The sequence below is a fragment of the Staurois parvus genome, unplaced genomic scaffold (assembly GCF_062004578.1).
Source record: "Staurois parvus isolate SC_StPar_1 unplaced genomic scaffold, SC_StPar_1.0 ptg000502l, whole genome shotgun sequence".
Taxonomy (NCBI): Eukaryota; Metazoa; Chordata; class Amphibia; order Anura; family Ranidae; genus Staurois; species Staurois parvus.
Window position 1 is genome coordinate 1,540,902 of NW_028318298.1, and position 12,916 is coordinate 1,553,817.

General features: G+C 41.8%; 1 protein-coding gene across 1 annotated transcript in view; it reads right to left on the reverse strand.

Annotated features, from left to right (window-relative positions):
- LOC149452024 (large neutral amino acids transporter small subunit 3-like) overlaps positions 1-12,916 on the reverse strand; it is a 463,531-nt gene that overhangs the window by 393,337 nt on the left and 57,278 nt on the right. Inside the window, exon 3 of the mRNA XM_089689865.1 lies at positions 6,008-6,182. Within this exon, the coding sequence (XP_089545991.1) occupies positions 6,008-6,182 (175 nt within the window). The remainder of the gene's footprint in view (positions 1-6,007; positions 6,183-12,916) is intronic.

The following is a 12,916-nucleotide window of genomic DNA, read 5'->3' on the forward strand; positions in this document are numbered from 1 at the left end:
CTCAAATACGATCTGGTATTTTTAACCAAAGGTTGAAGATATATATCTATGTATTGCCCTAATCTTGCTAATTCCGACTGTATACCATTTACTATCGGTCTTCCCGGTGGATTACGGGAATCCTTATGTATCTTTGGAACCGTATAAGTAACCGGTATCCTACAAGTTTCTGGTACCAAAAATTTTGATTCCTTTTTATTAAGTACATTCTTTTCAACTCCCTTCTTCACTAATTTATCGAGTTCTATCTTGTATTTGATAGTGGGATCTTTTGGAAGTATTTGGTAAGTGGTGGTATCTCCTAATTGTGTTTCCAGTTCTTTAAGGTAATATTCCTTTGATAGAACCACTATACCTCCTCCTTTGTCCGCTGGTCTCACCACTATATCATCCTTTTTGGTTAACCGATTGATTCTCACTTGCATTCCAATATTGTGTGTCATCTTAGGAATATTTAACTTCTCTAAATTCCACCTGACTATTATTGACAATTTGCGGATTAAAAAGTGATTTGTTCCGTAATTTAGTATGAATGATCTCACTGCTAGGAGCATTTGTTATAATATTTTTAGCTCCTGGCAATCCCATAAAATAAATTAAAGACCCCTTCCCCAATTATTCTCTTTTTCTTTTGTTCCTTGTGTCCTGCTCTACATTCCCTCCTCTTGGAGGGCTTCTCCATCCTTCCATCCCTGGACTTCTCTCCATCCTGTACCTCTCTAAAAAATCCCTCTGTAGATAATCGTACCTTAATGGCTCATATTTATTGTGCAGAGGTAAGGGGAACCTGTGATGTTTAAGAGCCACGATTGATGGGGATTTTCTTTGGATATCGTCTATTGAGGAGTTACTGACCGTGAAGGATCCTGGTGTGATCCAAAAGGCGCGTTGGCCCAGTGGGTCGCGGTAAGGAGGTGAGGGGGCAATCTAGCCATTTAAGCATTCACATCGGCTTGTATACACATGCACCGCATCATCTGCATGTCCTTGACTATTGGATCACCTCTTGCAGATTTGCACTATTTTGGACTTTTTTTTATATATTCACATTTTATATACTTTTTTATATGTATATTTCATTATACGTTTTTTTTACGGTGATGTTTTATATTTGAATGTTGTATATTGGAGTCTGAGCACTTACCACTTTATTCAGTATTTATCCCCTTTTGAGGGATACACTGTTTATTGCACTAAGATCTATGTTTCATTATTCCCAATTAGGGATTGTGGGTTTTTTGGTGGTGTCAATTTGATTATTCACATTTTATTGGGTCCAATTTGGACCAATTTGTTTTATTCACATTTATTCATGTTTTTTCACGTAATTTGTGTCATGTGTTAGTGTGTTATAAATAGATCCCTGGAGGATCAGATCACTTTTGGATACAATATTTCATTTCTGCACTTATTGATTTACATATATATGTATTTTTGTTCATATGTAGAGATGAGCGAATCGAACATGACAAAGTGGAATTCGTTCCGAAGATTTGGAAAAATTCTATTCGCGACGAATCCGAAGATTAGCAAACTTCGGATGCACGAATCGAATTTTCCCAAAAATGGCGGCGACATGTGTGGTGACGGAGAAAATGGACAGAGAAGATGGGGCGGGGATCTCTGGGAAGGCGCGCAGACAAGGCGCGCTGACCCATAATGCATTCATGACATGTGATCGCATTAGCCAATCAGCAGCCAGCCAGCACTGTGTAATGGTGGAGCTATAAATCGTGGCCATCTTAGAATTCTCCATTAGCCTCCGGTCATTCAAGCGGGTCAGGGCAATAAAGCTCCCGGTTCGCAGGTTGTTCCGTCTTATGGATGGAAGTACGACGGTATATGATCTTCTTCGCACCCACGGCATCACCTCATAGAATCTCTGCATTGCATCTGCAATCACAACGCTGACTTCCCGGATCGCCACTCAGCCATTGGACTCTTGATAGTCGTCTCCCCACACTGCTGCTGGGGGGACTTTTTAACCTAGGCCTGTGTATGGCCTTCAATTGAAGCTGCTTCCGCTCCGCCACTCTGCCATTGGACTCTTGATAGTCGTCTCCCCACGCTGCTGCTGGGGGGACTTTTTAACATAGGCCTCTGTATGGCCTTTAATTGAAGCTGCTTACGCTCCGCCACTCTGCCATGGGCCTCTTGGGTATCCCAGAAGCTGCTCAGCGGGTCAGGGCAATAAAGCTCCCGGTTCGCAGGTTGTTCCGTCTTATGGATGGAAGTACGACGGTATATGATCTTCTTCGCACCCACGGCATTACTTCGTAGAATTTCTGCATTGCATCTGCAATCACAACGCTGACTTCCCGGATCGCCACTCAGCCATTGGACTCTTGATAGTCGTCTCCCCACACTGCTGCTGGGGGGACTTTTTAACCTAGGCCTGTTTATGGCCTTCAATTGAAGCTGCTTCCGCTCCGCCACTCTGCCATTGGACTCTTGATAGTCGTCTCCCCACGCTGCTGCTGGGGGGACTTTTTAACCTAGGCCTGTGTATGGCCTTCAATTGAAGCTGCTTCTGCTCCGCCACTCTGCCATTGGACTCTTGATAGTCGTCTCCCCACACTGCTGCTGGGGGGACTTTTTAACATAGGCCTCTGTATGGCCTTCAATTTAAGCTGCTTACGCTTCGCCACTCTGCCATGGGCCCCTGTACCGCCTCCTCTTGCTGCTGCCAGGTCCAGAGTGTGTCATGGGTCCCTGTACGGCCTCCCATTGCTGCTGACTTCATCGCCAGACTCTGCCATGTGCCACTTTCAGGTCTCCTTACACTGTTGGTGGGTTCCATTTTGTGATAGGGTGCTGTATGGCCTTCCATTGCTGCTGCTGCCTCCACCGCCACCCTGCGCCATGTGCCTCTGTCGTCTGCTCACGCTGCTGACGGCTTCCGCTTTTTAACCGAGGCCTGTGTTTGGCTTCCGAACACTGCTGCATCCACCGCCACCCTGCGCCATGTGTCTCTGTCGTCTGCTCACGCTGCTGACGGCTTCCGCTTTTTAACCTAGGCCTGTGTATGGCTTCAGAATAATGCTGCCTACACCGCCACCCTGCGCCATGTGCCTCTGTCGTCTGCTCACGCTGCTGCCAGGTCCATACTGATTCATGGCCCCCTGTACCGGCTCCTCATGAACGTGGTTCAGCGGGTTTGCATCACTTAACGGCAAATCGTTGACAAACGCTGGGACGTTCAGTGTTGTGCGCATTAAGCCAGACACCAAAGGGCAGCACAGACCTGTTATTACTCGTTCAAGCATGGCTGAACAAAACCAGTCTCTACCACAAATTGGACCCAGACCTGCCCAGGGTCTCGTAAGTAGATTGCACGGAGGAGTAGAGTTCGTTATTGGAATTAACTGTGAGGGACTTTTAAACCTAGGCCTGTGTATGGCCTTCAATTGAAGCTGCTTCTGCTCCGCCACTCTGCCATTGGACTCTTGATAGTCGTCTCCCCACGCTGCTGCTGGGGGGACTTTTTAACATAGGCCTCTGTATGGCCTTCAATTTTAGCTGCTTACGCTCCGCCACTCTGCCATGGGCCCCTGTACCGCCTCCTCATGCTGCTGCCAGGCCCGTAATCTGCCATGGGCCCCCGTACCGACTCCTCATGCTGCTGCCAGGCCCGTAATCTGTCATGGGCCCCTGTACCGCCTCCTCATGCTGCTGCCAGGTCCAGAGTGTGTCATGGGTCCCTGTACGGCCTCCCATTGCTGCTGTCTCCATCGCCACACTCTGCCATGTGCCACTTTCAGGTCTCCTCACACTGCTGGTGGGTTCCATTTTGTCATAGGGTGCTGTATGGCCTCCCATTGCTGCTGCCTCCACCGCCACACTGTGGCTCCACACTCTGGTTTTGGCCCCGTGACTGCCCAAATGAGTGAAGTGTGCGGTGATTCTAAGATCGACGGCACTCATCTGCATGTCATACTGACTGACAGTATTATTTCTCTTCCCCAGCAGACTCCAAGGGCATTTAAATTAAAGGTACAGTGTTCTGCACTAATATAAAGGCTCTCTGAAGCCTAGAAACACCCTTTTTATAAGTTAAATTCGCAGCGAATATATTCGGCTCGAAGCGAATTTATTCGGCGAATTCGGCGAATCAGCCGAACCGAATTTTTGAATAATTCGCTCATCTCTATTCATATGTTATTATTAGATAGAGCGCTACACCAATTTATTTCTTTATAGTACGTTATTTCACCTATGGGTATAGGATTGGGTGTTAGCAGCTTTCAGTTATCACCATTAGTATTTAATTTGAAGCACAGGAGGATCATTACTTAATATTCATTTTGTTTGTTATCCCAAACGACTGGCTGTACTGTTTGCAGGTGCTGGTTGGACTGAATATCATCTCATCGTGTACTTGCAGGGCTACAACAAAATGGTGCCCAGCTGCACACTGCCTTGGCATAGAGTGAACTCTATTTTGTTATAAATGGCTTCACCTTGGTCTCCCACCTATGGGAGAAACCCTACTAATGCACTTTGCCCAGTATATAGCTATGACCACTCTGATATTAAGGCAATATAAAAAAAAAGGAAAATAGAATGGGACTTTTGACCATTATACAATAAAATTAATTTTTATTTTATCCATATATAAAACAGATGATATTTGATTTTGTTCATATGCTATTAGAGCACTACACCAATTTATTTCTTTATGGGATAACAAACAGTTGGCATTTGAACAATAACATTGAAGTAAAAAAAAACCACTGCAATGCTCTTTAAAAAAGCATTGTAGCACAATGCAGTGCAAACGAAAATATACACCAATGTGTGTGTATGTTATGAACACAATAACATGTGCACTGTAGTTTGAATGAGCCCTTAGTGGAATGTAATGACTGCATTTACACATAGTATTAAAAGGCACCAGGGTGACTATAAAAACAAGAGTTTTGCCATGTGTATTTTTCCCTAGGCCCTACAACTTCATTTTGAGGTCAGAAGATACCTGAGATTGTTGAACTGTAGTCTAACCTTTACAAAAATATATTCTGTTTACTGTTGGAACTGTCATTTATATTTAATTGGTTGCACATTTCCATTCTCACTGTCTTCAAACGTCTTTATTAAAGTGGTAGGGCATGAATAAAAAAAAACCTGCTGATAGGCAGGGTTTTTATAACAGAAGAGACCCTAGAGGTCTCTTCTGTCATAAATGCGCCCCCGTCTGTCAGTGGGTAATGTGATCTGAGGTGCACATGCGCAGCTCAGACAACATTTACGGTCCGCTGTGTGCTGCGACAATGTGATTTCCGTGGCCAAAACTACAAAACCAGGAAGCAAGACTGAGTGAAGATGGAAGCCTCCGGAGACCAGGGAAAGCCCTGACTTTGCAGCGCTGGAGGGTTCGGTTTGTGGGTAAGTCTATCATAATGTACTAGTATGCAGTGCATACTGGTAAATTATGTCTTAAACCTGCAGGGGGGGGAGCATTTTGTTCAGTTGTGAACATCACTTTTCTACCGTTTCAAATAGGTGTGATATTTTGCATTGCAACATTTATTAAACTGTTCTGGATATTCTGGTAAAATGAATGACTGCATAACTGAAAATAAGATATTCTTTTCTCAAGGTAAACAAACTAAAGTCTGTCAATACAAATTAAAAAAAGAAAAACTTAGGGGTGCACACATTACTTCCTATTGCCACCAATAATATAAAAAACTGTGAAATATACTCTGATTGAAAAAATTTTCCAGTCACAAGGGTATTTATTTGTTTCCTGCTTGCCTCTATGATTTTGTAAAGTCCGGGCTCTAGCACAGTGCTGATGAAGTAATGACATGACCAACAGAAAGCATCCAAAATCCCTAGGTTAGCATTCATTGGCACACTCAATAGGACTAACAGTAGACAACTTCACATTGGTTACTATAGCCTATTGCACCTTTAAATTTACTTTAAATAATAGAATAAAACCCATTGTTGGGAATCACTAATCTGTTTAAATTTAAATTAAACTGTAATGTAAAACACTCACCTTCCCACTAATCTCAGCGGACGAGGCCCATAACGATCCATCAGTATACCCAAGGGTAGAGTAGTTGCACTTAGTAAAAAGGAACCAATTGTAAAGCCTAAATTGAGAATCTCCTCCTGTGCTGTGCATGTTGGCCATTTATTGGATGTTGAATTATCTGTAGTGGAGTTTGACTCTGGAAGCAGAAAGATTTCCTATAAATTGTGGGTTTTTAACAACATTGCCATTTTTGCATTGTATAGATTGCAATGGTATAGATACAGTAAATGCATTTGGATAGTCAGGATAAAAATACCTGTATATTGACCTATCAATGTATGCTTTTTTTAAAAATGTGAATTTAAAACAAATTTGTTACCAAGCCCTCTCTTCCTCCTTTCCCAGCAACACATATTCTCGCTATCCCATTTCTCACTTCAACATCGAAGAGCAACAATGTTCTCAATACTTCTGATCATGGAGGGTCACATGACTATTATATGGGGAGTATGGAACAGTATGTAAAAGAAAGTCCCAGAATCTATGAATCAGACACTATCTTGTACTAAACAATGTATACAAATCTGTCTGCACTTTTCACCTTTATAACAGCCATCATTTTTGGTCAAATGTATTTTATTTGCCGAAATGCAGCCTTAAACCTGCAACAAACCTAAGTTGTGCACCATTCTCCAGCCCTTGGCTGAGCAAACTGCTTGCTATTAAGACCGAGCATTGTACATTTTTACTCATCATTCCAGAGTACCTGCTGCCACTTTTCCTCTCCATAATCATTGTTTTGTTTTATTTCCACCTTGGATGAATGCCCCTCCATGATTGAACTCCTTGTGCAGCATTGCAACAATAATATCTTGGACCTTTCTTTCACCCATGTATGTGACCCTTCACACCTGGTGTTCCTTTACTTAGCGTTAGGGCACGTCAACAGGCAAATCATCTCCAAACTCAGGTGGGTAAACAACATTCCCAAGGGACAGTTCAGCTGGCTTCGGAAGAACTGCACCTTGGATCAAGACTAGGATTGTTGCTCGGCATTGGGGGATTTCGCAAAAGACCCCAAGTTGGGGCTCATTCTCCCTAGCAGACCCAAGTTTGTCTACAGGAGGGCCCCTACTATTAAAAACAAACTTTCCCCCAGTAAAGTACCATTTACCAAGAAAGCAACATCTCATTTCTTACCAACTTTTATATATTGTGGGCATATGCCAGTGCAAGAGATTAAAATGTAAAATGTGCAAGTCTTACATCTATAATGTCGGACCCCCCAGATGAGAAGTCATCTACTTTAGGTTACTCTAGGCACCCAATGTGAATTAGGCTTTATCCTTTTAACAATAATCTCAGTTAATCATTTTTAATAATACAATTTTTTTTAAATGATTTTGATTAATTTACAATTATTTTTTATTCTTTATTTCTTATTTTAGTTATTAATTATTATTTATTAAAATAAAAATTATTTTACTAATGTTTACTATAGTCTCCATTCATTGAAGATATTATAAGACATTAAATATCTAGAATTGGTTCTTACACAAAGGGTTACCTTGCCAGTATTGATTGTTTAATACTATGTCTATTTATTATCCTTTGGATATTGTGTCATTTTATAAATGTGTATATTGATAACCTGCATGTAATGGAACTATGAAGACGATTTTACTTATTGATGCAGCAGTATGTTCAGCTTACATCAATAATCTGTAAGTAATTTAACTGTGAAGCCGTTGTTATCAGTTATTGCAGCAGTATATTGAGCCTGATATTAGTCAATCTAGCAGCCATTATTGCGGAGCCATCCAATTAAGACACAATTAGCAAATGGATTCTATCAAATCACAAAGGGTTTTACCCTATAAAACTGGCCTGGACTTGGCAGGCGTCACTGCCTGAAGACGCTGCCAAGAGAAACGCAAGTCGACCAAATGTGATTCCGTCATAACCGGGCTCGGGCGATGTCACATCTGAGCGGAACAGAAGCAAGGCTTGGAGCGCACGTCGGCCATTTTAATTGGTTATACAGGCAATACATGCTGGTGCCGACTTCATAGGCACTTCAATATGTGAGTGTACAGAGTTTGTTTATAATTTTGCTGTTGCTTCATTAAATGCTATACTTAGAACGGCTTTATTTTCTCTGATTCCTTTGAGTGGTATGGCATAATCAGCAAGGATTACCTGTCATAATCCCTTTATACATCTTTTAGTTAATTGGCAATTTCACATCAGTCTTCCTGGCTACACAAATATGAAGTGTGGGTGACGGAGACCATGTTTGGAGGAACCTTAAAAGAATATCTTGGCTTATAAAACACAATGCGATATATGACCACTGGAATGGGGTCATATAGGTCTGGTGATGCGCCATTCGTTTGCCTTTGCACTGATGTGTGGATACATGGATCTTCTTGTCAGCATTACTGAGCTTTAAAAAAAAAATGACTGTTACACTTTGTTTATTTAGCATGTGGTGGAAGTACAAAGACTTTTTATGGCAATAGAATTAATATACGGCTATTGATTATATTTTTTGATGAATAGTTTACCAGCAGGTTGTCCACCCACAGATAACCAATATCCAGCACATATATTGTGTTTACTTGGGTGAACTCTTGTTCATTTTATGCACAGCACCTACCTATTTCTTATTAGTTCACATATGAGTGTCACTTTCACTTTTTAGGGGCAGATGCAAAAACCCCCTGGGAGGGTAAATATTACCGTAATTAAACAATTTATTCTACATTATTTATTTTTTATTTCACTTCTAGTATTTAGCGCCACTATAATTTATTATTTTTTGAAAATCATTTTTCAAGCTTTTATTTTTTCTGCTGCCAATACTCCCTACAACCCCTTTTTGTTGTTGTAGCAGTCATATTTTCTTACTGCACTATAACTACAATATATTTGGCTATCTTTTTTGCTATTCGTTTTTTAGCCTTAACACATGTTTCACATGCCTTTTAGGAAAAAAGGAGGGGGGTGTTTGTTTGTTTTTTTCTTTAGCTATATTGTGTCATTCCCCATTTTTCTTCCCTCCCTCCCTCTCCTGAAGAGACCATGGAGTATGAGTATTTTTAGGCATCAAGTATAGTCTTCGTAGTTGCCACATTTGACATGTAACTGTGCTGCTTTCAATAAAGGTGTTTTTTGCTTGGTGTTAAACTCAGCGCCCTGCTATTTCCAACTCTTTAATAAAGACTGCTTTTGATAACACATCTAAAACATGTTGATGGGTGTTAGTTTTATTCAACCTACACTTTTTCATTAGCATTTTGTCATTATATGATCATTAGAATTTGTTTAATTGGAAAATTGTCGAATACTATGTTAGTTACTTTATTGCTTAACTCCAGCTCTTACATACCAGGCACACAGGTCTCAGCTAAGGATAAGTCACTAATTTAACAGTTGGATAGTGATGGACCAAACACCCCCATGTTTGTTTTGTGATCAAACATTCAAACCTAATGAATGTTCGACGCAAACTTCGAACTTAATGCAAGTCTATGGGACTTGAACTTTTAAATTCAAAAATTCAAAAGTGCCCATATTGAAGATTAATATGCAAGTTATTGGCCTTAAAAGGGGTATGGGGACTTGGGCACTGCCCCGAAGGACATGAATCAGTGAAAAAAAATTTTCAAAAACAAATGTTTTTAAAAGGTCAGTAATTTTTCATTGCTTAAAGTAAAAAAAAAAAATTCCTTTAAATATCATGCATGGGGGGTCCCCTTAACCTACCTGCAAAGTTTCACATCTGTACAATGTATAGAACCTACTGCAGCAGGACTGACATTTGTTTTTAAACAATTACATTTTTATAAAAAAAAAAAAAACAGCATGGGTTCCCTCCCTAATCCGTACCAGGCCCTTTAGGTCTTTTTTCAATGAATTAAAAGTCCTGGTAGGACTTTTAAGGAGAATCCCACCCCCAAAAATGCAGGGAAAAGTGTGGGGCGACCCCTAAATTCCTACCAGATCCTTGATCCTAGCACAGGTCTGGCAGGGCAGGAAAGGGGGGGCGATCGAGTGCCCCCCCATGGCTTACCAGGCCGCGTGCCCTCAGGGACATCATACCACTTACTTGTACCCCTACCCATTCACTACAGGGTTAAATTTAGTAAAAAATAGAGGCCAATCTTTTGAAAAAATTCTTTATTTAACAAAAAAAAGTTTTTGACAAGTCCTTTATTTTAAAAAAAAGCAAAAAAAATGGTTCAATCATTGTGATCCTTTGTCAATCACGGCGCCCAGCGTTGTCACAAAGACACCAACTCGTCAAATTAAAAAAAACCTGTCCGAAATCACTGCAATCTGACATTTGCCAGTCAGATGTAAACAATTGGGTGGAGCTAGCAGTGATGTCACTGCTAGCTGCCCCCAATTGTGCCGTGATTTGCCAAAGCATTGCACCTGACTTGTGGTTAGGTGTATTGCTTTAGGCCAGTGGTCTCCAAACTGTGGCCCGGGGGTCGGATGTGGCCCTTTGATTGCCTTTATCTGGCCTTTGGAGCACTATTCCACCAACTGACACCAAGGCTGGGGCACCATTTCTCTTACTGACACCGTCAATGGGGCACTTTACATCTCACTGATATCAACAATGGGATATTATTCCTCCCATTAAAATTGGGGCTCTGTATCAGGGCATTTTCTCCTTCCACTGGCCACAGTCTAAAGGTCAGTAAAATGGCCTTTTGCTTGGAAAGTTTGGAAACCTCTGTTTTAGGCAATCACAATGCACTGTGAGAGCGCAGTGCTTTGTGGGGCGCCTCTACCATTCGTGTGTTCCGCGAATGTAAGTTCGACTCAAACATCAAGCCCATCACTACAGTTGGAGTCAGAATATTGGTCATCAGTTCAAATCCCCCCTAACTTTGCTGGTCGGTGTAGAAATGTCATCTCCCATCCCCATCAAGCACTGCCACTGATCCCATCCACTCCAAGTACTGCCACTGATCCCTGGGTTTCACTGGGTTTAAAGACAACCCCAAAACCAATCAGTCCATGGTATCCCACACTTCCTCCCACAGCTCACAACTGGCTGAAAACATCCTTGACTCATTAGATGCTATTACACTAGCTACCCTACAAGATCTTTATACTGAGGATGAAAACTTATATCCACCCTCATCTCCACTCATCCCCCCCATAAGACACACCAACTTCAGACCCAAATCATTGTTCAATCCCATCCATAAAAAAGGCCCATATATCGAAGCCTTCTATCAGGTTGTATATTCAGACATCCTACAGATGTGGAAACAGCACCCATCCACTCCATATATTTCATCCAATTTAACTCCCTCTGAAAAGACAGCACTTCCTAACTATCCAACAATACCAATATCATTATAGAACCCACCGACAAGGGGGTGGTATTGTCATCCAAAATAGGGCAGCCTATATATCTGAAGCCCATAGGCTACTATCCGATCATACCACATACAACCGCCTTACCACCGACCCTTTACCTAAGTTCCAGACTGAAGCCCTAACCCTTCTTCATACTGCATTGGAAGAAGGTGTTATCAACCAACCAGAATTCGCCTTTTTCAATAAAGACTGCTACTCCACGCCATACTTCTATCACCTCCCTAAAATCCACAAAAGTCTCATCAATCCACCCGGTCGCCCCATAGTGGCTTCTATGGGCAGCATTACTAGCCACTTCTCCTTCTACATTGATACATTTCTTCAACCATTAGCCAAAAACCTACCTGCTTACATCTGCGATGGTATCCATCTCCTGGACAATCTCCAACACTACTCGCGGGAACCCACGTACCTCTGGGTTTCCCTAGATGTAACTTCTTTATACACCTCCATCCCCCACCAAGTGGGAATTAGAGCCCTATAACACTTCTTATCGCAAGACACCACCCTTAACCAAAAACAAGCCCAATTCATTCTCAACGCCACACACTTCTGTTTATCACACAACTATTTTATGTTTGATGAAAATTATTATCTATAGATACAAGGCATTGCGATGGGAGCCTATTTTGTGCCCCTTACGCCAAGCTTACCATGGGCCTCTGGGAACATCAATCCATTTGGAATCATAATCCTTATGCCAAGAACCTCATCTACTTCAGTTGCTACATAGATGACATTGTCATCATCTAGGTTGGCACACTTGATGAAGTTAATTCCTTCGTTACCCACTGTAATTCCAACACATTAGGCCTATCCTTCACAATTGTATGTGACCCTGACACCCTGGCGTTCTTAGATTTAGAACTCTGTCACACAGACACTTCCATCTATGCAAAAAATTATACCAAGCCCACAAGGCAATTCCTTCCTACATTTTTGCAGTTGCCACAACCCCAGATGGATATCCAACATCTCCAAAAGCCAATTCTGCAGACTCAGACACAACTGTACACGTGAGGAAGATTACGTCATACAAGGTGAGCTGCTCACACAGAAATTTCTGGAAAAGGGTTACCCCCAATCATTAGTTCAAGATACATTTTCCATCTATCTAACTACCTCTCCAACCACAAACTCAGCCCACAATACCAATCAGCCCAACCCCCAACCAATTGCTCCTCTAAATTTCTAATTTATTGCATATCTTGTCCCTGTGAACTCCTCTATGTTGGTCGCACCATTTGAACATTACACCAAAGATTTGGAGAACACAGGCGATCAGTGGATGATGGTAAAAACAAATTGAGCATCCCTAAACATTTTTCTGAATTCCATTTCCAATCCTCAGCCTATCTGACAGTGTGGGTGATAGAAACCATCCCAAGAGGTCCCCCCCAAGCAGAAGGCTTCAAAAGCCTGGATCTAAACCCTTAATACCCTGGCACCCGGAGGCCTAAATGAAGAGTTGGAATTGTTCACGATACAACAAGAATAGTAACGACACCATCCCCCCCACCTCTCTCT